This window comes from Sturnus vulgaris, chromosome 7, assembly GCF_052056855.1.
Source record: "Sturnus vulgaris isolate bStuVul1 chromosome 7, bStuVul1.hap1, whole genome shotgun sequence".
Taxonomy (NCBI): Eukaryota; Metazoa; Chordata; class Aves; order Passeriformes; family Sturnidae; genus Sturnus; species Sturnus vulgaris.
Window position 1 is genome coordinate 20,780,902 of NC_142249.1, and position 27,012 is coordinate 20,807,913.

Genomic DNA, 27,012 nt, shown 5'->3' on the forward strand with positions numbered 1-27,012 from the left:
ACAGACAAAATGAAACTAAAGCCTGTTCTTCGCAAGAATAATTGTATTCTGGCATCTTTCATTATACTGGTGTCTCCCAAATATGGGGTTTGGACAACATTTTGGTTGCAACACCAACACTCCATGACACAACACAGTCTTATCCAAAGCATCCACTAAGAAAATCTCACGCAATGACTTTTTTAATTCCTGGAAATATGACATTCATTTACAAAATAAAGTCCTCCAGAAAACTACCCCTTGAATGAAAGCCAAGAATAGGGCAAACAAAGAATCAGTCAGATTCATTGCACAAGTCTGTCCTATCCAAAATTATTTTTTCTGCAAGATACAAATTACACAACAGCTGGAGCATCTGAAGCAATTTTGACAACTTCCAGTCTATAAAGGATTCTAAGTATCCTCTTGATACCTTTTGAGAATACCCTAGTCAGCACCAAAAGGAGTGCTCTAAGCCAATTCCTTTACCAAAATATAGGAAAAAACCCCAACAGAAAACCTTGCAAAATAACCACTCTGTAAAAAAGAAACTAAGACATTTTAAGACACTCCTCTGGCATAATAAATACAGTTTTATCTTCTTTTAGCAGCTAACACCACATAGCAGTAAACTGAAAGGAGGTTGTAGCCAGGTGAGGGCCAGTCTCTTCTCCCAGCAATTAGCAATAGGGGAAGAGGACACAGACTTAAACAGCACCAGGCAAGGTTTAGGCTGGATATCAGGAAGAAGTTTTTCACAGAAAGGGTGACTGAGCATTGTAATGGGCTGCCAGGGAGGTGGTAGAGTCACCACCCCTGGAGGTATTTCAGATGTGACAGTCAGTGCCACAGTCTAGTTGACAAGGTGGTGTTAGGTCATAGGTTGGACTTGATGATTTCAGAGGTCTCATCCAATCTAGCTGGTTCTGTGACTCTGTTCTTCTTTGAATGAATATGGGGCTGGATGGGTTCCCATGAGATCACTTACTGTGAACTCTGTAAATTTTCAGTATAGGTGTAGATATCCCTGGAAAGTTCATATATTCGATTCCTACACCTTGCTTTACTTCATACAGCACACACTCCAAGCCCTCTCTCACTGTTCATCACTCAATACTTGCTGACTCCGACCTGAGAGAGGTAAGGGAGTAGAAACTCCTAGAAAGAGCTAATAAAATATTAACAGAGCATCAGAATTGCCCTTTATTACAGCCAGGACCCAGTATGAAGAGTCATTCAAGGCTGGCACCAGAGCACCCATACCAGCTACAAACCACAAAGAAAAAGAACATCTATTATTTTAGTGTTGTCAGGACTAAAGTATCAATTTCAGTTTGTTTTGTTTTGCTTTATTTTACTCTGTTGTTTTTCTCTTGTTACTCTTGCAAATCATTGCCAGTCCTTACTCTCATGACCCACATTAAAATTATCACATGCTCTCTTTTAGCACTACAAACATGAATGAGGTAAGTCCAGTGACATGCATGTGATTATACTTAACTCATCCCCTTCAGAAGGTACAAGCACCATCTATGTCTTCTGGACAGTCTTTTCCAGAAGGGGATCATAAAAATCAAAAAAGTGAACAAGCTGCATTATATGCCTTATGAAAATTTTTATGAAGCATTAAAATATCCCCTAAAGCTTACAAAACACGTTATTACATACAAGAAACCCTGACAATATAAAATTAACTTCCATGGTAGTCAGACTCTGGGCAATACAGCATCAAAACTAGAGAAAGCATGTATTTATTTTTGAGCTTCATAAAACTCAAATGCATTACAGACATGACTGAACAAAGCATGCATAGTTAATCCTGCCCAATTTAACTTCTTCTATCCACAAGTTAGTTCTGTTAGTTCACCAGAAATATTTAAGTATTTCCCAATAAGATTACAATTACATTTTACTGGGTTTTTTTCCACCACTCTCCTGCAGTTTGCACAGACCATTGCCAGCATTTTGAAGGAGTCCAGGAACATATCTACTGCATGAAATCAAGTTACCCAAGTACCCTGGTTGTAATGGCTGAAGCAATACTGCTGCCCATCAATAGCATGGAGACAGCTTATGGACCATGGAGTACTTTCAAAGATCTGTGGTGTTAAAATTAAATTCAAATTTCAGGTGAAATTCCAGCAGTAATAAACCTCCTGCTGAAGTACCACACTCCACACACCGGTTGCCAACAAACTGCCACCAAAAGCACAGCCCTCAAAAGCAATGACAAATAACAGGTGAATTTCAGAGATGGGCAATCAAAGGAGGTGAGTGCTCTTCAGTGAAAAGCTAACGTGGCAAGGCATAAAACAACATTTGTAACACTTCACTCCAGCAGTTATCTGCTCAAGATAATGGAGTCAAAAGAACCGCTAGCAATTTGCAGAATACGGCCCCTGGCCCCAGTCTCTCCCATTCATTTCAGTGGGAACCAAATTACAGGTTTATCTAATAATTCATATAAATCCCTCAAAAATATACCAGATAACTTCTGGAGTAGTAAATGTGCAATTTTCTTCAATGTGTGGACACAATTATCACTTAGGTCAAAAGGACAGATCCTGCTACAGGAGGCATTTCTACTCTGTCACATGCATCATAAACATCATGCTGACAGCCTAATTTTCTATAAAACAATTCACTAGGAATTCCTGTTTCCTACTTTAAACCTAAAATCACTATAGTGGTTGTACTAAATAGTAAAAGGCAACTTAATTTTTGTTTTAGCTGCTATTTAATAATTCAGGCCACATTCCTATGTTTTACTTAATCAGCACAATTCTTGTTCAGTTTCACATCTGATATTCCAATCAAGGCCTTATAGCACATGTATTTTTTTCCTAGCAGATCTGTTTAGGTGTATTTTTTCACATAAACGCACATGTCTTCCCATAAAGTTGTATTTTATTGCCTGTCTATAAAAAGTTAATGCCCTGCAGAGGTATTTCTCAAATTTCAAAGAGTTTCAAAGCAATCTGTCTGAGCAACACTATTCCAGATATTTGTAAGTTTTTCTAAGCACATATTCTAGTATGCTATACTGGAACAAAAATTGCTTTGTTTCACATGTTAGAACTTGTTAGCCCCTTGGCTAATATAAAACCTTCACGATCTTTGCTGGTTGTGATTGGCTTGTTTAATAAAATGACACACAGATACAACATATTTGCAGAATGATACCATAGCTCTATTGACTTGGCTTGTTCCCTTGGACTTGGCTAGCATGAAATGCCTCTGAGCAAGTTTTTCACAACTCTCCTATGTTTTCCCTCTAATCAGTTGTTATGGATTATTGGCAGCAGTTAACAGAAATACAAGACATGCAGTCATGGAGATAAAAGGACACTTCCTTCCAAATAAACTAGAAATAGTAGAATCACAGATTATGCCAAGCTGGAAGGGACCCACAAAGATCATAAAATCCAACTCTCAGCCCCATACAGGACCATCCCCAAGAGTGCCTGAGAGCACTGCCCAAATGCACAAAATAATTAGTTTTCTGGATTAAACGCATCCAAGTATCCACTAAACACAGATACACAAGAGTTACAGCAAGTTATGTTTGTATTGATATCAGAAGAGTCATTAACTCCCCATGACTTTCAGTGCAGTTCAGTCACAGACATTCAGTATTGTCATCACTACAGATGAAGATGCTACATATGTAAACACATGATAGCCATTAGGGTCAGAAGACCTTTCAGCCACCAAGCAGGCCTCTGGTACAGCACAGGCCACTATACTTCAGCAGAATGTTCCTATGGTGACCTCAACAACTTGACAAAAACAATTGTCTAAAAAGACATCTCAATGAGAAGACAGATGAAAAGGATCCTCCATCTTCACTTCTTTCATTTGTAGTCTCTGCCAAGTGTTACTCATCCTCACTCCTGATAATTTGTGCTTTTCTTTCCATTCTAATTTTTCTGGCTATAAATGCCAAGTATTAGTTCTTGCAATAACTTTTTGCACTAAATTAAACTATCCCTTCATTTTCTCCATAAGAAAACGCAATTTTTGTATATAAGCTATTGCTTTTTAATTCTCTAAGGTTGTTGACAGAAAAGTTCTGCCAAAGCGTGCCAGATTTACTCAAATCATCACCACTTGCCTCTTCACTGACTTCCCAGAAAACTTTCAAGAGAAAATGTCCATACCAAGCTGCTCCCATAACCTGTCTTGTTTAGTTTAAGTTGCAAGTTATAACCAGTCTGAAGAAAAATAAACAAATCTGTGATGAAAGGCACTTGCTCTCCTTTCGTCAACTCATCCTGATGGATGATATTCATCACCCCCACTCGACACCCCCACTTTCTCCAACTTTCCACTCTGTGTTTTGCAGATTCCCCTGGGCTGCCCTTACAGTTCATTTACACTCTTTCAAACACAACAGAACGACATATGCCTAACAACAATTTTCCCAGTGCTACATACCAAGATAAAGCATGCCTGGTTGTTAAAAATTACTTGATCCTGATTTGCATATGCAAAACAATTAACCTAATTTGCCTAATAGCACCATGATACAAGCTCTTACTGAGTTGCAAGTCTTCATTAATCCCTAAATTAATTAAACCCTTAAATTACAATAAACCCTTTCTGGCATAGGGTTTCCTTTTCCTACTGTACAACCTGTGCTCCTTGCTACTCCAAGCTGAACTTTGTGCTGCACTATCTTAAAAAATGTATTTTTGTTGAGTGGTCCAACCGTGTCAAGTAATACACAGGATTTTCCTTTCTCCATCCTTTCCTGTTCCATTAAGTTTTATGCCATCACAAGATGTAGTAATATTGTTTTTAAATTTCTTTTAACCAATGCTTTAAGTACATTAGAACATGTCTAGTGCAGATGTAACCCCTTCAGAAACACACATGTTCAATAAAGGTATTTCACTAACCCTGACTGAGATCCGACAGCCAGGTTACTTTTAAGGAGTGCGTTACTTATATTGCATAGCACAAATTTTACTTTTCATGTATCTTGATATTAACAAATAGTAGAAATACGGAGAACAGCACAAACTGATATTGAACAGAATGTATAAATCTTCCATTGTTCTAGAAAAATCTTGAGATCTTTTTACACTATTTTAGATAGCAACATGCTTAATCGTGATCAAACATGCTTATCACATCACTAAGCATGACACAATCATGGCAGCTTGGCTGCTGCAGCAGTGGATGAACTTTGGTGTCTGATTATTTACTAAGTCTATTATGCCCAGCACTGCTCTGTGGTCCTCCAGCTTGTGTCTTCCTTGTGTCTGAGGATATATAGTCATGATGGAACAGCAGGCCAGTAACTTGCTGTCCATCACTACACAGTGCTCTCTGTTCCACCAGTGGTGCTGACCAGCAGGCAGACTGGAGCACTGTGAGGACCACAGACACCATGTCTCTGCTGAAACTGTACAAAACTGAGGGGTCAAAAGGACTTTAAGGCAAATTTTAAAATATTAAAAAAAAAAACCGAAAACAACCTTAGCTGGTAAAGGTACACTTAGCTAATTCTACCATTTCCCCCAGGATTGCCAAGAACCCATCTGCCCTTCCAGGTCACAAGATGCCCCACGGGAAGGTGACTGGCAGAACAGTTAGGGTTAAAACTACCTCATTGCAAGACCAAGCTATGACTATGTGGCTATGACTAACTAGGAGCTAGTGGAGCTCTAGATCAAAATCTTCAGCAGGCAGGGAAAAGCCAACTCTAAGCCTATAGGGAACATACGGATGTGAACTACAGAGCAGACATCAAGAGGACAAGATGGAATCAGGTAATGACAGGAACACTACCTCTTCCTATATAGCAACATGCCAGTGATATCAAGGAGAAATCAGTAGCTCCACAGGTGCAGCCAGCTCTCCTCCTCCTCAGGGCCAGGCAGAAGAGAATTGTGAAACAAGAAAAGTGGGAGACAACAGTGAAGGGTTAAACTATAGTGCTTTAAATCAGCCCCATCAGCTTGGACTGCTCATTAAGTCTTTACTGTAACATCATCGCTTGTGGAGTTTTCTAATTAAACAAACAAAAATCCCAAGGTGGTTTGTCTGTATTACCTAGAGGATGAAAAACACTAGAACAGAATTTTTGTTCTTGTTACCACAGTATACAAAATGAATGAAAAGTAAACTTTTACCTCTTTTTCTATTTTGAGCAGCTTCTTTACTGCCACCTCCTTGTCCTGAGAAATCCATCGGGCTCGGTAGACACTCCCAAAACTCCCTCCACCGCAGTTCTCAAAAAACTGCAAGTCATCAAATTTAATTTGCACAAATGAAGCACTGGTAGACGACATCTCATAATGACAAAATATACCACAGCAAAACCTGTAAAGAGAAAAGCTTTAATTAATGCACATGCTCCAAGGATTTACGGACTTTCTTACTCGTGCTCAGTCACCACAAAATCAGAATCACAAGCACGCTACAGTAAAATCCACAGGCCACAGGAGGAAAAGAGCCTAAGAACATGCATTCCAACAGGGTGCGCAAAAGTTTGCATAATTTGCACAAGCTATTAGGAGGAGCTGGGGGACAAAAACAACTAACAGTATTCCTCAGAGCGATCCTGACGCTTCCCGAGCATCCTGGAAGCAGCTCCGCCAAAGGCAGGCACGGAGCTGCCTTTCCATGGACACAGGAAGCGGGCTCTGGGCTCGGGGTTGCCTGTCCGCTCAGGCACGCCAGGCACGCCGTCCTGCAGCCCTGATGGCCACGCACGAGGCACACGCCACCCTGCTCGGGCTTTGGCCGGCCAGCAGCGGTGGCCAGCGAGCAGTGGCACCTTGGCACACACCACACGCCCAACAGCGCTCCGGGCGAGATCCGAGCACTTCATGCAAGGATGTGGAAAAACCTGGCCATGGTAAATCACTCTTCCTGAGTGACTCAGATCTGTTTGCACGTTGTAACAAAGCGCAAGTACAGGGTAATTCATGTGGGTTACAATATGTGAAATTCTGCAGCCTGTGCCAAGACTGGTGTCGGCAGTTTCAAGAGATGATCCCAAATCTGCTGACAGGGGAACAGAATGTCCTTCCCTGAGATTTCACGGTGATAAAGCTTATGGCTCTAGCGAATTTCAAGAAACACCATCGCCTAAATGCATGAACAATGACTAATTTTAGGTTTATTTTTTTGATGATATAAGATCAGAAAGCTCAGGTCTTTATTGGGACTGCAGGACACAGCATACTCCAGAACCATCTGCAAGCCTGCTGCAGGTTCAGTTCAGATGCACCAGCCTAAAAAAAGTAGTTTTAATTACTAGCAAAAGTTACTATACTTGCAATTAATGACAGTAAATTTATCAGCATAAAATGAGAGATTATTTTTAATAAAACAAGCCAAAAAAGAACTGGAGATTTTGGGTTGATGGTGAAAACTACACATCCAATTTCACTGGTAAATTACAGTAGCAAAATATACAATGTCTTCTGGGAACCGCCATTCTAAGGAGCTTTTTGAGATAAAACACAGTTATGTGTTGTCCAGAGCTGCGAAACACACCTATGTTAACTCTTTGTACTGCTGACTGCCAGAATCTCTTTATGCCAGTCACCTCTGTTACAAACACAAAGGCATTATTTGCCACCTGGCTCTCCTGATCGTGTAGCTACTCTGATTAAAATGTTGAGATATCATTTAATCAGGAATTTCTGGCACTATTTGGTTGCAGCTATTCTCCAAATGAGAGATGAAGGTATCAACACCTTTCTACACACAACATAACAGAGAGCCTTCTCTGAAACTGCCTGCTTCATTTTATACCTCTTGACCACCCATAAAGAGAAAGACAAATGCTGACCAGACCATGACAACTTTACTATGTGTACTGAAGACTTTTTAGCAAGGAGCAGACTTCAAGTCTTTCACTGACAGCCAGCCTGCAGAGCTCTCAGAGAGGGAACATGAATGATCTCTCCCCAGAGCTGCTAGTCAGAGAAGGGGTTACCAGTGGGATGTGAAATAAGTCCATTCTTCAGTGCTCTGCAGCCTCTTCCCTAATACAACTATCCTGAAATGTCCTGCTGACCTTCTGTTCTTGTTTTAACCTTCTTGCTATTGTTAATTTCTTGCCATCCCAGAGTCATCTTTAGCACAGCCTGCACATGTTTTCTTTAGAGAAAGCTCAAAGGAAAGGAAACTGGTCACTCCTACAAACCAAGAGAGTAATCGACATTTTAATGTTTTGCTCTTTGCCAGTGCTGCTTAATTAGCAGATCTTCAGAAACAGGAGTTCATTTGCATCGTTTACTCCAGCAGTTACTCCAAATTCATGCTGTGTACATGGTGTCTCAAGCATACGTGACACTTTACAGATGAATAAAACAGGTTGACTTCCCAACCCAAAGACTTCACAATTTAAGGCCACAGCCCTGCACATATTTATGCACACGGTAATTACACGCGAGTGAATGATTTCCTTATTGACAACAGAATTAGCTAGAAGAGTGATGTTACTCACAGGCAAAAGTATATGCACCGACTAGACCATAAATTTAACAGGAAAAGTGGGAAAAGCTGAAAACAGCCACACCATGGCACTGAGTGCCGCATCCAGTCTTTCCTGAAACACCTCCAGTGACAGTGACTCCACCACCTCCCTGGGCAGTTCATTCCAATGTTTAATCACTCTTTCAATGAAGAAATTCTTCCTCATGTCCAGCCTAAACCTCCCCTGACACAGCTTAAGACCGTGTCCTCTTGTCCTGCCAGTTGTCAGGGAGAAGAAGCTGACTCGTGCCTGACCACAACCTCTTTTCAGGTAGTTGTAGAGACACTCTAGGGCACCAGCACACAATAAGTTAATGTTATTTAAAAAATGATTCATTGGTTGGCATCAGGTTGTTCCAGATGCTTTTCTTCCAGAGAAAGTAGAGATTTACAAGAGACACACTTTATTTAGAGATTTGTAATTAAAACCAGCCTGCATTAGTTTTCTTTTTCTAGATGAAACAACAGACCTATTTAAACATTACTGCATGTTTTTGGATTCAAGGTAGGTAATCCTCAATTATAAAGATCAATCTCTGTGTTATGTTTGAGGAAACAACTGTTTAGATTAACAATTTCAAGTGACAAATCCACACAATGATTAACTTGTCATCCTGTTTTAAAGATATTTAACAATCTGAGTTTATAACATTGTTTAAGAGAAAAAAAAATAGATCTGGTATTTCATTAAACTCCATAGTCTTCCACTTGTATCTGAAACAAGCACAGCATTCCAACATCATACACTTCTGCAGACAGGAGAGCAGTAATCGGAAACAAGGCCTCCAGGCCTGGGGCCTTACAGCAACTCCCCTGCACGCAGCTGAGGAGGGCTTGGCACCCGCACCCTCCTTCCCCACTCACGGTTTCAGGCGCTAAGCACCATCACTGTGTAGCAGGGAAACACTGCACTGACTATGTTGCTTGTTCTCGGATAAATGAAAACATGACATTTCAGAAACAGTAAATGACAGGAATTTCAGGAAATAATTAAACTGCTGGTTATTTCAGTTATTCCTACGGGATTTTCTTGGGGGTAAAATAATTTTCTCCTTTTTCTCTTATATTTCTAATAGTTAGCATGACTTTGTAATCTTGCAGCAACATCTACATCTCCTCCTGGCTCTTTTTTTTCCACATAGGAACTTATATTTGAGTATGCTTTTGGAAGCTGTTCATTTCATACCAAGAAGTAACAGATCTGAGTTGCATTTGGCAGAGTTTAACATCTCAAATTTAACATTAGTATGTAGAATGTCAGGACTATAATGCAGAGTCACTGCAGAAAGCAAAATCACCCATTATGTCACCACAAGCTCAGTTCAGTACACCAATGATACAGGTGTAGGAAACCATCCATCATCACTGGCTTCTTGTGATTACAGCACTTTAGGGGATTAACCCATGCGAGGGTTCTGGCCCTGCTAAGGTCCCACGTTTGCTGCTCCCCCTAGACCCCCCAGTAGTGAAGGAACCCCCAGGCATGCAGGCTGTCCTGCATCTTAGCACAGCAACACTGGAAGAACTCGACACATTCACTTACACCTCCCAGCTCCCTACAATCTGCAGTGTAGAGGAAGTGCTGCCATGCCCAACATTCTGCTTTATTCCACTTGAGTAACAGAAGACTCTTTTGATTGACATTCAGCTACTGCTCCCAGAGTATAGAGAGCTTCCACTTGAGGGACTTAGAGACAGGAGGGAGGAAAGAATTTACAAATTGCACAGTAACTGCAACTCATATTTTGTTTAGTGCGTGTCTGTGAAACCGAAAATTGCATCTCTCGTCCTGCACGTGCACCTGACGCTGTTCAAGTATTCAATTAATGCAGGAACAGCCTTTGTAATTTATTATGGGGAACAACCATGCAACTCCCTGCCCCTCACTTTACTGCGTGGTTCCACAAAGTAGGATTCAGTGCTTCCTGCAGGAAGGCACACTGCCAACATATTGCCAATAAAGTAGTAGCACACCACACTTGTGCTATCTTAAAATACACAGCCGAATGTGCCAAGTTTCCTTATTTGGCAAAACAGCCCATTTGCTTTCAGGATCTTTAACCACCCATTTTTAGACCCAAATCATCCTTTGTATCCAACATGGCCCGCAGTCTTTGAGCACACCAACCTGGATTTTTTCAGCAGTATATTTATACAGAGTTTAAAAATATATATATATTAAAAAAACAAATAAAAATACCCAACAAAAAAGCCACCCTCAAACACCACAAAATGGTTAACCATTGTCTTGTCCAAACAGAAAACAGAAAAGGAGTTATAGTGACATTGAACTACAAAAGATAATGCAGAAAGTTTTTATAAATTAAAAAAAAAAATCTTAATCATATCATGAACTACTGACAGATAAGACGCAAACAAACTCCAAGCACAAATCCAAATTAAATATACCCTAATCTTCAAATCTCCCAATGAGTTAAAATAAAGCCAACAACCCCTGCAATTCCTAAACTTTCTGAATCAGACTGAGTAGCAGTTCTGCAGATGGTGAGACTGGAGGCATGGCTCTGCCTACCTTAGTTACAGATTCAACAACATTTGAGCCTGTCCTCTGTCAGAACCTAAGAATTCTGCATAACTTCCATTAATAACACTTCTAATTTTATTTTAATTTATATAACCATTGCCACAGAAAAAGGCTCAACTCTACCTAAACAGTCCGAATACTGCAGGGAAAGAATCATTTTTAAGCCAAGCTGTGTCAGTGGAAGAGACTGAAGGCTTTAAAGACTTAATTTTAAATAGAACACATTTTATCTCAGAAAACCCCTAAATTGGTCACATCACTTCCATTATACCTTGTAAGTGATGCCTGCCAGTAGTACACACACAATAGCATGTAAGACAGACAAGGCAGCTAAGCCTGCATCCAGGCCCATAGCACAGCTTGGTCCTGGCACAGGCCTGACTGCAGGACCTGGCCCTCAGTTTTGTTCATGTTTCTGTCTTCCCCTCATAGTGAGCCACACTCTCCAGGGTTACCATTATTCACACAATGCCACCGGTATGCAAAGCATATTACGGATAGATAAAACAAGTAGGATTCAGAGGACTTACAATTCCAGGACAAAGTCCTGGAAACATCTAACCACGTGCCTCCTGAAGAAGGCTATGATGTTTTCAGGCAGTGACCCAGTTAATCCAGTGCTTTCAAATTATTTCTGCTTCTGGAACTTAGAAAAAGTAATGATCCATGGCTTTCCCGATGGCTCTGTCGCTAAAACTCCCAACAGAGCATGCTGGATACAGGGTAATAGATGGCTCACACACTCGTGCTTAATAAAAGATCATGCTGCTGGAAACGAGTTAACTTAAGCAAACATAGCAAAACTAAAGAACGACAGCTTACTTAAAATAAAGAAAAAAACAGACGGAATGAAAGTCACACCTCAAATCCCAACCCGACGGATTTTATGCCCAAACAACAGCAAAATGCAGCAGGTGCCCGGCATTTGAAACACATTCTAAGGAGCGCAGGGACGGCGACCGCAGCAGCCCCCGGCCGGACGCCGGCTGCCCATGGCCGACTGCCCATGCATGTCCCCCTGCCCATGCCCCCAGCCAATGTCCCGCTGCCCACGCATGTTCCCCTGCCCATGTCCCGCTGCCCATGCATGTCCCGCTGCCCGCCCTTACGGGCGGCCGCCGCTGGCAGCACCTTTTCCGCACCGGGCCGTCCCGCCCGGGTGTCTCTCTGCGGACACGGCTCTGCTCTGCTCTGCCCTGCCCTGTCCGGTCCTGTCCTCCCGGCGGGGCACGGCTCGTCTCCCGATCCCGTCCCACTGCGCGGCCAAGCCTGGGCGCCGCTGACCAGGGAGGCGTTTGGCCGGCGCGGCGGGAGCAAGGCGACGCAAGGTCAGGCCGTGAGCCCGGCCGGCCGCCTCCCTTCACAGGGCTTCTGAAGTTGCTTCAGCACGGGGAACGTCAAACCTGGATGGGACACGCACGGCCCGGCCCGGCCCTTGGCCCGCCGCTTCCCTCCGCCCAGCCGAACGCGCACCCACCGCGCCGCCACCCCAAGCGCTGCCTCCGCGGGGGGCGCTTCACCGTCCTCACCTTTCCCGAGGGGCTCCGGGCTGGCGGGACCCGAGCGGCGCCGATCCCGGAGCCGGCGAGGGAAGCTACAACCGGCGCGATCGCGTCTCCCGCTCCGTCCCCCGCGCTTCCGGTTGGTGCCAGGAGCCGGAGCCGCCGCCGCCCCCGCACCGCCTCGCAGCGGCGCCACCCCGCGCTCCGCGCCGGGCCCCGCGGGGAGGCGCGGCCGCCGCCGGCGCGGGGGTGCGAGCGGCGCGGTGCCCTGCCTGCAGGGGGCGCGGTGCGGTGCGGGGCAGGGCGGGCGGTGCCGGCGCGGAGCGGCCCCTGGAGCCGCGGGCGGCGGCGAGCGTGGCCCCCCCGCCCCGGGACACGAGCCTTGGCGTACGGCGCGCGTGGCCCCTCACGGCCTGCCCCCCCGCACCCACACCGTGAGCGCTGTGGTGGGGCTGGCGTGAGGCGAGCGGGATGGAGCATCGGCTTCTCAGAATCACAGAATCACAAACTGTGCTAAGTTGGAAGCGACCCACAAAGACCATGAAGTCCAACTCCTCGCCTTGCACAGGACGTGCCCAAGAATCACACCATGTGCCTGACAGTGGTGTCCAAACGCTTGTTGGACTCTGTTATCTGTGACCACTTCCCTGGGGAGCCTGTTCCAGTGCCCAACCCCACACTGTGTGAAGAATCATTTAATAATTTCCAATCTAAATCTTTCCTGACACAACTTCAGGCCATTCCCTTGGGTTGAGTCACCACAGAGAAGAGATCAGTGTCTGCCCCTCTGCTTCCTCTCTCAAGGAAGTTGTAACTTAAATGAGGTCTCCCCTTGGTCTCCTCCAGGATGAGCAGACTCAGTGCCTTCAGCTGCTCCTCATACAGCTGCCCTCAAGGTCCTTCACCATCACTGTTGGCTTCCTTTGGACACTTTCTAACAGTTTTATATCTTTCTCATATTATGGTGGCCAAATCTGCCCCCAGCACTCGAGGCAAGGCTGCACGAGTGCAGATCAGAGGGGGACAATGACATCCCTTGCCTCGCTGGCGATGCTGTGCCTGATGTACCCCAGGACACTGTTGGCCCTCTTGGCTTGGACTGACCAGGGAGGATGGCCTCTGGCAGAGTGGCTGTTTGCTTGTTGGTCAGCTGTGCCAAACTTGGGAAGAACCTCTGGACTGAGCAGGGCCTGTTCTCTCAGGTGTTTCCACTGGACAAGTGCAGCCCAGCCACTGCAGGTGGAGGGAGTCCAGGCATGGGGATGCACTGCCATAGCCAGAGCTTCGGAAGCAAAAGCTTCTTCCTTCCAGGGTTCCTGCTTCTGTGACAGGTAGTATGGCTAAATTTTTTACCAAAATGACTAGAAGAAGGTAAAAAAAGTTCCCTGCTTTGTTGTTCTTGTGCCATGGGAGCTGGGGTGGTGTTTTCCCAAGATGCAGCATATTTAAGTCCTGGGTGTCACTTATGATTGCCATGATGCTGTGGCTGAGTGTTTGGAGGTCCCAAGGAGTAGGAAGGGAGCAGGTTTGCTCCTACAGACAGTCCTCCTTTCAGGAAAATGGAAGAGGAGGACTTGATTGGCAATTACCCCAACTCTTGTACATATTCCCTGGCTGTCCGGGTCAGAAATGAAACAACCATACAGACCTCTTCTTATCCAAACATTTTAATGACATTGAGGTATTCTACTGTTGCAGAAAACTTTTTGCAAATATAATCAGCTTATTACTGTTTCAATAAGACAACTTACTGGTGTCACACTTAAAGGAAGAGACTCAAAGGACTTGAGGGGCAAACAAATTTTCTATTGAGGCAAGCACATCACATGGCTGTGACAGCACATTTTCTGTATGATACAATTTATCGTGCAAGACTCAGTGCCTAGCACTGATTTACTGTCCACTCCTCAGGTCATCTACTGCTGATAGCACATTGGGATTTTATATTCTTTGGAGAACTGAAGCTCCTCACTATCTCTCATATTTGACTGTTGTTACATGCATGTGTAGATCTGCCATATAAAACTGGTCGTGTAGCACAATGATTCACGAGTTGTGCAGCATCCCACTGAACTATATCCATTAATTGTACATCTCAAAGATATATGGTAGAAGAGCACTTCACTGGTTAATGAAATATAAGTATTTAATGGATATCAGAGGCTTTCCCCTATGTTGCATTAGTTTGGCACAACTAATAAAACATGGGGGAAAGCCTCCGATATCCATTAAATACTAATATCCATTAAAAGTACTAATACTTTCTGTGCTTAAAATAAAACATTTCACTGAACCATAATAGTAGGAATAAAGTTCAGCAAGATCTTGAGCACTCAGTGCAGAAAGTATGTGAAGACAGTAAGGAAGTCAAAAAGCAGGCACTGGTGACCCCCTTTTGCCCACCAGATAGGGTCAGTATTGCCAGAACAAGAAGTGAAGGAGGTCAGCATGCTTTGGCTTCCCCTGGATACTGCAGTTACAGGCACTTCTTGTCTGATCTGAGAGTGCTCGTGCTTTCTTATGAACTGATATGTAGTGAGCTTGGAGAAGCCTCCAGTCAAAAGTGCCACATTTTAAAGGAACACACAAATATCAAACACAAGTCACATGAAACTATGCTCTGGAGGAGGAGAGGTGCCACATACTTAGTCTCTTAAATGCTGTAACTAAAATGTTTCTCCTTCCTCTCAGAGGGAATTGCCAATTAGTCAAATGATTTAAAAATCTCTTTGAATGTTAAATCACCTGTTTCATAGGAATTTTCCTTGAGCACATGCATTCAGAGGTCAGTTGCCTACTGTGCTTTGTCTGGGCATTTTTTATTTTCCATGGCTGTATATCTGTAGAGCAGGGATTTACCATATGTGACTTTAGGCCCTGGTTGCAGGGCCTAAATAAACTATTCCAGTAGCACATGAGAAATGAGGGGGTGGTTAATATTTTCTACTTCAAGAGTAGGAGTGCAGAGTCTGCATCAGGCAATGTGTTAACATGCCACTTGTTTAAATCATATAATTGCACCTGGTCTAGTAGAGGACAAGTAAGAGAAAGCAAAAACGTCTACACAAGGACTGTCCAACCCCAGTGCTTCAGTGTTGTGAAGCTGAAACTATTACAACAAGTTTTTAAGTGTGCATTTTGGAGCTTGTACTCTTTGTCCCCTCTGGGTAGTGAGACTGGATATTTTCGAGTTGTATTTCCATTATCATGAAAATTAAATTTAAAATAGCTAGAAAAGATCAGAAACCAGTGCAATGGCAGCTTCTGAGGTGGTCATACTACTATACAGAACAGTGAGCTAACACATGATGGTATGTTTTCCCTCCTTTCTGAGGCAGCAATCTCAAACAGAGAAACTCAAAAGTTACCTCTGGAGAGCTCAATCCTAATCTCAGGCTTCTTCAATTGACATGGGACAGGCAGAAAAAGAAAATATTTAAAAGCTAACAAAAGTTATTGTAAAACCACAAAAATTGGCAAAGGATAAAGGCAGCTCTAGTAAATTTTAACTAAATTTTAGAGTTGAAAGGATTCATATGAATCGTCCCTTTACATCTCATTACAGGTTGTGTAATGATGTCTCACCACGTTTCAACATGGAAAATACAGTGTCATGCATATGTCCAGGTGGTTTAAATCATCCTACCTGCCAAAAGCACAAGGCACAGCCCTGCCCTGCCTGTCGAGCCCTGTTCCTGCTGCTGTGCTGCCCATTTCACCTTCTGCCAGCACGCTGTTTGCACGGCTGCACAAGGGATTGGGCTGTGCAGGAGAAGCTACTGCAGAGAAAACAAATCAGTTTTCACTCAGAGCAGAATGCAGGTCATCAGGCAATTGCACAAAGACTCGTGCCAGCTCAAAGGCAGGAAAGGAACAGGGGCTGATAAAAGCGGCTGAGAGGGGATGGAGCCTGGAAGTGCTTTTTTAGCAGCGTGGTGGTTTATGCCAGCTTAAACTGTATGTGAAACTCTAGACACAGATAATTTGGAGGTGGACACCTGCTCCGTATTTTTCAGTTCTCCTTCAAGACTGGCCCAGAGTTCATCTCAGGCTTTATACGGAGGTTTCTTTGAAGCACGGCTGCTTCTTTGGTTGCTATGGCTTGCTTCCATTTCTAGCTTAAAAAATTGGCCAGAAACCATGGTGGAAGTCATGCCTGGGATATACTGGGAAGATTGTACACACTGCTATAGAAGATGTAGCACTAGTGTATGCTAGTGTTAATCTAGATACTTTGAGCAATGTTAGCTGTAACTACATGGTGGCATTCAGTTTATGCCATTTGTTCCATCAGGTTTGTGATCTGAAAGAGGTGGACAAATGGCTCACCTGAAAACCCTCTCTACATTGTTTTTGCTTGCTTTCCAGACTGGAATACATAAAGGTATGTCTACACATGCTGCAATCACACATCTCTGCAGTTACACCCCAAAACATAACTAGCCGGATTGGTTTCATGACTAAAGACAACTTGCATGGTACTGCTAGCCAAAATAAGCTGCCTTTTCTCTTTCTGGGTGACAGCAAGTGGAAAATCTAAGGAATTGTCTTTGGAATTGGCTCAGAGGAAATCTTGCCGTTCCTGGTGTACATGAGGTGGTGAGTGTGCACCCACAAACACCAGCCTGATGCTGCATGCAGTTTCCATGCTCACACAGCCAAGACTGTGATTCCTGTTTGCTTTGGTGTCCTGTGGGAAATGGCTTCTACTTGTCCTTCATGGGGAATGAAGAAAGAGCTTCTATCAACCATCATCCATCTATGAGACTCATATTTACTGTTGTTTTCTTACCTGTTGGATTTTTAATTTTTTTAAATTTTAAGCAAGGATTTTATGAAAGTGCCTATATGGTATATTTAACATGAAATTATAAATATACTATTAAATATAAATTAATTATAAAATTATTAAGCACAAAATTATTTAACATAGACCAGAATGACTAAATACAGACATGTGGCAGAATATGCTTGTGTGCAATGGGTGTGGATCAAATACCTGCTTTGTGCACAATGGTTTTCAGAACTGGCAGGTTACAGCTTGTACACCATCTTTTGATCAGGCATGTGTACAGTATAAAAGCACATATAACTTCTACAAAAATGTCAATATAATTAGTGATGAGATAGCCATGAGATGGCAAAATATTAACAAGAAATCCAATTCTTGATTGTTTTACAAGAATGGTTTTCTTATCTTTTTCTGGCACCACAATTTTTAGCCGATCATTATACTCAGCTGTAATCCACTCACTAGTACTCTGCTCAGCTACCATTTCATTACATACTTTTAATTGTATATATATAGCTCATACTTCTTCTTATATTAAATTTTCTGCTCCAATGGACTTAATTTGTTGTTGTAATTTTGGCAAGATTTTTTCTCTAAAATGTAATACAACTTAACACTGTTTTCTTTGTTTTAGAGCTGTACTGAGTTTATTGTAACTGTGCCCATTTGTGTTTTCTAATCCACATCACTCTGAGCTCCACTGAAGCAACAGTCCCTTCATTTCTCTCTACATTTTTTCCCAATTGATTCCTTGGTCACAGAATTTGGGGAGAAGCAGGCACAATTCCCCCACCTCTGAGGACCACCAAGGGAAGATAACAACACCTTCAACAAATTATTTAAAGCATATAATATTTTCTTTGTTAATTCAATTACTAACAAACTATTTATGTAATTTACCTTTCTTCTAAAGAAAATGCAGGTACTGGAATAATGAAAATTCTGGTCACCATTGACAGGGAATTGTTTGAATTACAAAGAAAATATTAACTCCTTTTAATGATGTACCGTAGTAGACAGTAGCTTACATTTTTTGCTACTTGTTTAATTCACTGGACATTAATTAGAAACAAATCTGTCTATTGGAGATCACATTTTTTTTCTCTTTGTATTAGAGATTAAATAAGACTAGAAAATGTCCATAATATTAGACTGCCTCAGAAAAGCCATTACTGTAGATAAATCTGTTTAGCTATATCAGTCCCTTTTCCTATGATTCCAAAAAGGGGTAATCAACTCGCCCAAAACACAAGCACACTATTAACAGTTTCTAGTTATGACAGGAGGGAAACAAAAATCCCTGCAAACCTCTTATTAGTTTCTGGCAACAGTGCTAACTGATCAGGAGCACCACAAAGGAGTTACATGCCAGACAAGAGGAACAGGAGAAACACTAGGGCAGGAATTACAAATGGAAGGAAATGTTGTATTTCAAACAGACACTAGACAGCAACCTGCCAGTACTGCAGCCCTCAAGGGTCAATCCTACAGAGAATGAGGACATCTAAAGAAAACCCAAGGCAAAACTGTCTCTCTGTTATCTGAGAACATCCACAATGCTGCCGACAGTAGTCCTGTGCAGAAATAATGTACACCTGTGAAAAAACACAAAGAGTCGGCAAATACAGATAGCAGGTTCACTTGCTGGCTCGGACAGCATCTGAAGAAAGAACTATTTAAAAACACAAGAGGTGGTGTTATAATGAGGAAACCATGGAGAGCAGAAAGCTTATGATTATTGACAGAAGTTGATTAAGAAATGGATTATTGTCTGTTAGGATGTTGAAATATCTACTGTCACCTCTATCCTACGTATCTTTATGTAAATTTCCTTTAATTGAGGTATTCACTTACAATCATTATTTTCATTGGTAATGTGCTTTATTTGCATTTGAAAGCAAAAAGAGGAAAAAATTAAACACGACTGACTGACCCCTACCATGTGAGAAAGGGTTCGCTTTTTGTCACTCTGACCCAAATGGATTAGGGCCAGGAAAAAAAGGTCAAGCTCTTACCAGTACCCCCATGTGTCACGTTTTTATTACATGGAGTTTCCAAGAAAAATATTCCAATTTGCGTCAGTAATTATTCGTTCTTTATGCATTATCATGTCAATTTCTGAGTTTATTTTGAATTCAGAAATTACCTTTGAGTGCCAGGCCTATTAAAAAGCAACTCTTTGTGAAATAGCCTTCAGCAGTTAGATGTAAGTGATAGATTTTGTAGCTGTACATTCTCTTTTTCCCCTTTTAAGAATCTCCCCCTCTACAGCAGTCCCCCATCACTCAAGTCAAACCGCCAAGACCGTGGTTGGATTATGCTCCTTTGTGGGTTTGCAAGTTGCTGCCTTAGGTAGAAGATGTCTGAGGGCTGTAATTGCTGAAGCAGTGCACAGGGCAGGTGGGGTTGGAGCCAGTCTCCCCATGCTGTTGGACAGTGTGAGGTAAGAGCGTGCGGCGACGTGCCCTGCGTGCCCCTCTACAACTGACCACAGCGAGAAGCTTGATGTCAGTTTTAGCCACTAGCCACGACAGAGAGCTCCCTGTCCTGTGGGAATTGGTTTGGGGCAGTGCTGCACCTTTCCAAGAGAGGCAGAAAGCTGAGGGTCCCCTCCAGCTGCTGAGGCCACAAATGTCATCACCCCAGCCAGGGGCTGCCCAGTCCCACCACACTGATGCAATCAGGAGGCATCTGAGGTGCCAGGGGTTCCAGAGGAACAGCTACAGCCCTGGAGGCAGGGCTCCAAAGATAAGCTGCTAAAGAACTTTCTGGTTTCACAATTTTAATGATAACTTTTTAATCTGGTCATTATTTTCTTTGATTGCTAATACCTTGACCTCTGGTGGCAGCTGCTGCTTATGCCTGCTAAACTTTAATGCAGGCTACAGTAAAGAACATTATGATTATTTGAAAAGGCAGAGTGTAATGCATTTCAGATTAACAGCGAAAGAAAAGCTATTGAAGTTAGAGGTTCACTTTGCCATATCACTCTATGCTGCTTTCCTATTATCAGTATAAAAAATGAAATGAGAATAGCACATCTTTTAATTTCCTTCTACTATTACCTCTTGATTTGCATTCAGAGCTCCCAGAAGAAATACTGCTGAATTCAGAAGTAGTCTATTTAAGCTGCATGGTGTTTAAAAATTGCTGGAAGAGGTTAAGGTGCTCTATATTATGCAGTTGACCTTACTAAGAAGCTGTGTTAACAATTTAGATTTATAATTTTGTTAATTTTTTTCCCAACTAAAATTCATTATCTCTTTTTGTACCCCTGAAGTTTAAACCTTTTGATTTCTCTCTAACTTATTTTGTAAGATTTTTAAATTATATTTAAACTTCTTGTACTTAAAAGGTTGTTTTGCCAGCGTCTCTGAAAAGAAGCATATTTTTTTTTTCTTTGTACCTGGTCTGAAGAGGCTGTGTGCCTTCGCAATATTTTACCTAGGAAGAAAGAACCCAAACCCTCCATCTGCAGAGTTCTGCAAATACATTTGAACTTTTTTATCTGGCACTATCATATCTTTATGGCTGACTGGGTTTGAACAAGATGTCCATGGAAATTTTTTTGAATCCTGCCTTTACCAAACAGTTGCAGTCTTCTGGTATGCAGGACTCAAGCCTCCCTGGATTTAACCTTTGTTCTCTGCCTTTGTCAACATTGGGCCTAGTCATTGAGGAAAAGAATAAATCCTAACAAATCAACAATAGTGAAATGTGCCAGGGTAGGGAGAGCTGTACCCTGTGATTCTTTAGGCTCTGCAGCCCTAAACAGAGGTGTTTGTGCTCTCTAATGCTGCCTGAGCAAAAAAAAAAAAATCACAGCGGAACCCTGTAATGCTGAACATTTTCCAAAATGCCCAAAGTGTCACCATGCTGGCTCAGTGGTTCCCAGCACTGAATATTTATTATGGACACTGCCTCCCGGTCATCTCTCATCTGAAAACTCATACTACAGTCATGACTCTGCCAATAAATAAAACAGGACCAGGAGCTCTGGGGCCTGATGCCAAGCAGCAAGGACCAGCCATATCAGCACTGAATGGCGTGTGACCCTCAGCCATAACCATCATTTAGAACAGGTTTATATTTGTTCAGCCTGCAGTGTTGCAATGAGGAAGGGGCTGTGCTGCAGCATTTATGCTGTTCATGCAAGTGGGTGTGATGGAGGTGCAGAGCACCGTGGGTCCTACTGGAGATCTGTGGGGGCAGGATGGAGACAGGACAGACAGCTCTGTAGCTGCCCCTGGAAATGCCCTGCTGCATGACCCCCCACAAGTAATGGCTGGACACTCTCCTGCAGGGGTAGCTGGCAAGGGCCAAAACCAGGCCAAGTGCTGCAACTAAAGCAGGATGGACCATGAGCAGGGCAGTGCTGGGGACTGCCCCACTCCCTGAAGCCAGGCCTGCAGAGCAGCCTGAGAGTCAGCAGCTAGGGGGTGTCTTCAGTGGAGCAGGAACAAGCTGTGACTCAGCTGCGAGCACAGGGTGAAGTCAGGACGGACGTTTTGACATTTCAGTGTTTCTTGAGCTCCTATTCATTCTCCACTCTAGTGCAACAGTTGCTTAGACTTCCTACAGCAAGAGCAATATATTGACAGCTGCCTTCCTATTGTAAAGTCAACACAGAGAGCAAGGGAAGCTCAGGACAGATCCTAGAGCCGGAAGGTAATTTTATTCATCTAATCTCTAGGCATGTAGACAGCGATCAGAACCATAGCAACTATCTGAGCCACTTGAATGAGTTAGATACAGAGATAGCAACACTTATTATTTATACAGCACCCTTTATTGCAAAATTAAAAAATGTCAGATACCAGTTTCATTGAGTAGGTAAACTGCATTCATTTGTTGATATGGAGGTGCCATAAAACCTCTGTTTGTATCACCGGGATACAACTACACGATAGAGACTGTTGGCAACAAATAAGTAAAACAGTTAGAAGTTCTAAAGAAGAAAGAATAAACCAAGGGGATAAAAACATACTAAATGGGTGAAGAATTGGTCTATACTCAGAGCCAAGCCAAAACTTGGCAGCTTTATAAACCAGCTAACACAGAAATAAATGAAAGTCCAAACAATAGGAACAAACCTGGAACAAATAAAATCATCAACTCAGAAATGTTATCAATTGATTGCAAAGATAAAAATGCCTGTTGAATTAATTGTCTCCCTGTAGTTTATTCTACTGCAAACTTTGCTTCTGGGAAGATTCTGTATCTGAAAAAGCCATATGAAGTATATTTGTCGAACAGCACAAATGGAAATAAATATTTCTCACTTGAAATAATAAGACACAAATTTGTCTCTATGTTATTAGCTGGTTTTCCTCTGAATCATGTTGAACTTCTAGTCAGACAGCAAAGTTAAAATAAATTATTTCATCATGCTGCAGAATATTTTTTAACTGTGTAATTCTTTCCTTTGCAGAATGCAGGTACCAAGCAGATTGTGGTTCTATGTGTCAGCATTTCCTCGGTGACTCTCAGCTTCTGCAGAATTTGTTTTGACTAAAAGAATGTAATTATTTTTATAGATTAAAAAAAAATCTGTATGTGTATACTGATTCCACACAGTCCTGCTCAATGCCAAAAACAATATACTCTGCATCCAAAGCAAAATGTAGACTATATCAATGAGGTCATCTCTGAAGCCTAATTATGAGATAATAGTTGCAACTTCTAATTTCAGGCTTAATCAGTTTTATGACATCCAGCTTCACAGCACAGAACCAGTGTGAATGCAATAGGAAAGACTTCTGCCATTTGAACAGCGTCACTCCCTTGGCATGCACTTGGCCGCCATCGGGGCTTGCCCAGCAGTAGTACAGCCGTCCCCAGGCACATTCAGGAGAGGAAAGGACACATGCCAGACCACCTCTCCTCTCATGGCTGCAGCCCTGAGAGACCTCCCTGTGGTCATTGAACCCAGAGGTCTCTCAAGTGCCACATTAGCCAAGGTCTTGAGTTTGCCAACCTGAGGTAAAATCCTGCCCAAGATAAGATAACTTGTAGTGTTCACATTAGTGACGAGCAGGACAAATTAGTCAGATAGCTAAAATTAAGAATATATCCCTTCTTTATTTAAACCCCTCCAATTTAAATGTTTTCTCCTGAGAAACAAATGAGCTAACAAGTGTTAGACCACGGTGTTGCCTCACTGCCAGACTGCCATCCCCCGTGGCAGGGATGGATCTGACTTGCTTTGAACTCATCGTCCATCTCTCAGTGCATGAAGGCCAACTGCAGGTTTGAGGCCCAGCAAATGACAAGCCAAGTTTGATATATCAGCCAATTAGTAGCATTGGTATTTATGCAGGAATGAAGCTGAAAGTGCAAATAAGGCCAGTGACTAAACCTTTCCAGCAATTACATTTAATAAGGTACTGCATGTTATTTACAGAAAAGATAGATCACACAACTTCTACATGTAAATGCACACAAAGTGTGAAGACAAAAGCTGCAGTCTCATAACATGCTAAACAAAATAAATAAACCAGAATTATTTTGGCACAATAACTATTACATAAATAAATATTTTAGAACAGAATGAATTGACATTTATTTACAGTCTATTGAAAGTGCAAACAATTGCCTGAAAATTGAGATATTTGTAAATGTGTAAGACCAGAAAATGTGTTAACCAGCCACTATTAATCCTAGCTGAAGTTTAAGGTTTTAATATCCAGGAAAATATTATCTTGAGATCCATGTGTGTATATTGTGCTCTTTTTGAACTGGTCCTTTGCTGCCGTTAATGCTATTGATTTTGATGACCTTACTTTTCAACTGAATTTTGTAAAAACCTGATTGGCAATTTAAAAAGAAGGAAGTAAAATGTAAACACTGATTAATTTATTTATCATTCAAAATATTTTCAGTCCTGTCAGTTTTCTGAAATGGCCACACTGCTTGTAGTAGTAGATAGTATAATTAAGATTAGGAATTTTTCTTAGCATTTGTTGTATTTTAAATGGAAATATTTGCAAGTTTTCTCTGAATGCAACTATACCTTGAACCGCTCTTGAACCTACATTATTCCATCAGATCCGTACATCCATCTTCTATTGAGGTCAACAGTAGCTGAGCAAGCTAAACTGATGATCAGTTTTGGTCCTGACCTGAAGCATAAATAATAAAACACAGATTCTTAATTAGGGAGAAGAACTCACTAACTACCTTAGAACTGTTACAAGTTTTTGTGCATTTCCCACTAACTATTCTATTTTATCTTTTGCCTTTCTTAAATCCATATGAGATATCACTTACTACACTTTAAGATGAATTAACAGTTCACAACATGGCCACCCATACACCTACAGTGCATAAATTCTTCCTCAGTCAAAGTTCTCCAGCAGGCTGGTACATTGTGCGTTGCCTAAGACCTTAGAGTATGTTTTTGCTTATTTTTTGTAGTGGCAGTGCAGTAGCAGAGAAAGTGAAGTTCTTAACAAGTGACCTTGAGAGGATAAAAGATCATTTCTCATCATTGCTTCACATGTTTATGCTCGGCGCGGTTCCAGTCGGTGAGACATCTGTGATAAAGTTCTCTGGTTGTCAATCACATTTAATTGCCGCACGTAGCTCCGAACATCCTGATGGTTTTTATTAGTTAGGGCTGCATCAGGATCTGGTGAAAGAGAAATGATGTAGGATTGATACACATAAATGGACAAATGCCTGAACAAAATGCACAACTTCTTACAAGCTGTCACAGGAAAGACTAGATCTTGGTGAGTTAAAAAGGAAATATTTAGAGATTGCTCTCTTTGAAACCTTTCCTCCATATCTAACGGTCTTTCTGATTACTACCCCCACAAATTAACTTTTCTCTTGGACATCCTTGGCTACATTTACTAAAATTGATGGCCCTTGGTTACAGTTTTACACATCACCTTATCAGTCATTAGCTATAAATTATACATCTAACATGTACAATTTAAAGCTGCTCATTTGCTTTTGAACCAACAACTTTCACAGATTCAAAATTATGTAATTTAAGCCTCTTTTCATGCAATATTCTCATTTCTAGCTCAGTATTAAATATTTGTAATAATGTAGTGCTTAGTGGCTACCCCATTCAAGCCTCAGAATTTACTACCTGTTTACATTACTTAACCACATTATACCTACTCAAGCAGCAGTTATGGAATACTACTGAGTTAAATTCTAAATATCTTCAGCCTCACAGGGAAGAGCTTACAGTGTAATGTAATACGTGTTAGGTAATTTAAATTCAACTGAAAAATGATACTGAGGCATCTACAATACATTACACATACACACACAAAAAGCATGGAATTTAGATCCAGTAGATCTATATACTGACATTTTCTTATATTATGTATAATGAAAGTGTGCTTCCATTTCTAAATGTGTTGAGGTCTCACCCATGCTTAATACATCAAAATTAAAGACACAAAGCCAGAAAAGCCTGGATTGTGGAGGAAAAAAAATCTCTTAATTTCTGCAGTTCTACAGAAATTTCTTCAGATCTTCTACAGTTAAGCTTCGACTCATGTGGAAAGAAACTATTTTTATAAAAATATAGTTTTATATTTTTTATTCTGTTGTTTAAAAAAGAGGAAAGGTGCTGTGAGTCGAAATGGATGAAGTGCTGAGGAAATGGCCATGTGAATGAGACTGACAGTGCACCTCGATGGGATAGACCTACAGAGAAGCCTGTTTGACCATACAACTCTGTCATCTTACATGGTTAAGCAAGTTCTGGTAATTATACTGACAAACAGGTTTTAAATTCACTGCCTTATGCAGTTTTGTCAATTATAAAGGTCATGTCTCCAGACTGGTTTCATATTAAAACAGCATTTATCCAAGCAAGTATCTGTATGCTGCTGCGTGCTAGACTTATTCCAACCACTTCTGAATCCAGTGGCTAATTTCAACTGGCTCTAATCTGACAGATGGGTAGAGACCTCACAGATATTTAGCCCTTCCACATGCATGGAAAAGAGAGGAGAAGGGGTTTATTAGAGCTTCCTGAAGGCTATTTCACCCTGTAAAATAATCACAGGATCCAAACATGGAAGAATCACTGGAAATCAGGCTCTTCAGTTCTGGTACACACAGAATTAGCTGTAATTACTGCAGCTACTGATGATAATGCCGACAGTACAGATGTTGTAATACACTTACTGAAAGATTGGCTTCGGCAGAATTTCACTGTCCTGACAGTGTTGGCAATCATGCGCTGGAAGGAAAAGATGGGATGCAATCAGAGAACAAGCACTGTATTTCATCATCATTTAAACGAAGCACCTAACTGTGCCTCAGTGTGAAGACACATGCCAATAAAGGCAGTCATATGAATGAAAATATAATTTTAATGCTTCTACTTTAATATATAGGGTGTGATTTGCATTTACACAGGCTTTAAATAAGCATGAGTATAATTTAAATGCGCTCAGGGAACTCCTTCCCTTGCTTGAATGCTGTAAAAGGCCCTAACTAAGAATGAAAATCAGCCTCTTCAATGTGCATTTCTTTGATAACATCTTACCATATTAAAAAGTGAAAGGAATACCATGGAGTATATACACGTTAGTTTAAAGACCATCAGTTCCTAACAGCAAGGCCATTTCTAGAACACATTCAGCAATTAAAGAGCTTTCCCCTTTTCTATAAACTTGAGTTTAAAACGCAGTCTTCCTGGAAAATGACAGTGTAAATGATCA

General features: G+C 41.7%; 2 protein-coding genes across 10 annotated transcripts in view; both read right to left on the reverse strand.

Moving 5' to 3' along the window:
* MAP3K20 (mitogen-activated protein kinase kinase kinase 20) overlaps window positions 1-12,681 on the reverse strand; it is a 90,013-nt gene extending 77,332 nt beyond the window's left edge. For 2 of the 5 annotated variants that reach the window (XM_014880150.2, XM_088168028.1), the window contains exons 1-2: window positions 12,155-12,521; window positions 6,120-6,309 (exon numbers count right to left, since the gene is read on the reverse strand). In XM_014880150.2, coding sequence (XP_014735636.1) covers window positions 6,120-6,278 — 159 coding nt within the window. In that variant the 5' untranslated portion in view covers window positions 6,279-6,309; window positions 12,155-12,521. Of the gene's footprint in view, window positions 1-5,775; window positions 5,903-6,119; window positions 6,310-12,154; window positions 12,522-12,552 lie in introns of those variants that run through there. The other 3 variants (XM_014880149.2, XM_014880152.2, XM_088168027.1) reach the window with 3 other exon arrangements.
* A 10,995-nt stretch (window positions 12,682-23,676) lies between these two features.
* RAPGEF4 (Rap guanine nucleotide exchange factor 4) overlaps window positions 23,677-27,012 on the reverse strand; it is a 146,541-nt gene continuing 143,205 nt past the window's right edge. For 4 of the 5 annotated variants that reach the window (XM_088168030.1, XM_014880223.2, XM_088168032.1 and 1 more), the window contains 2 exons: window positions 26,474-26,528; window positions 23,677-24,947 (listed from right to left, as the gene is read on the reverse strand). In XM_088168030.1, coding sequence (XP_088024156.1) covers window positions 24,820-24,947; window positions 26,474-26,528 — 183 coding nt within the window. In that variant the 3' untranslated portion in view covers window positions 23,677-24,819. The remainder of the gene's footprint in view (window positions 24,948-26,473; window positions 26,529-27,012) is intronic. The other variant, XM_088168029.1, reaches the window with a different exon arrangement.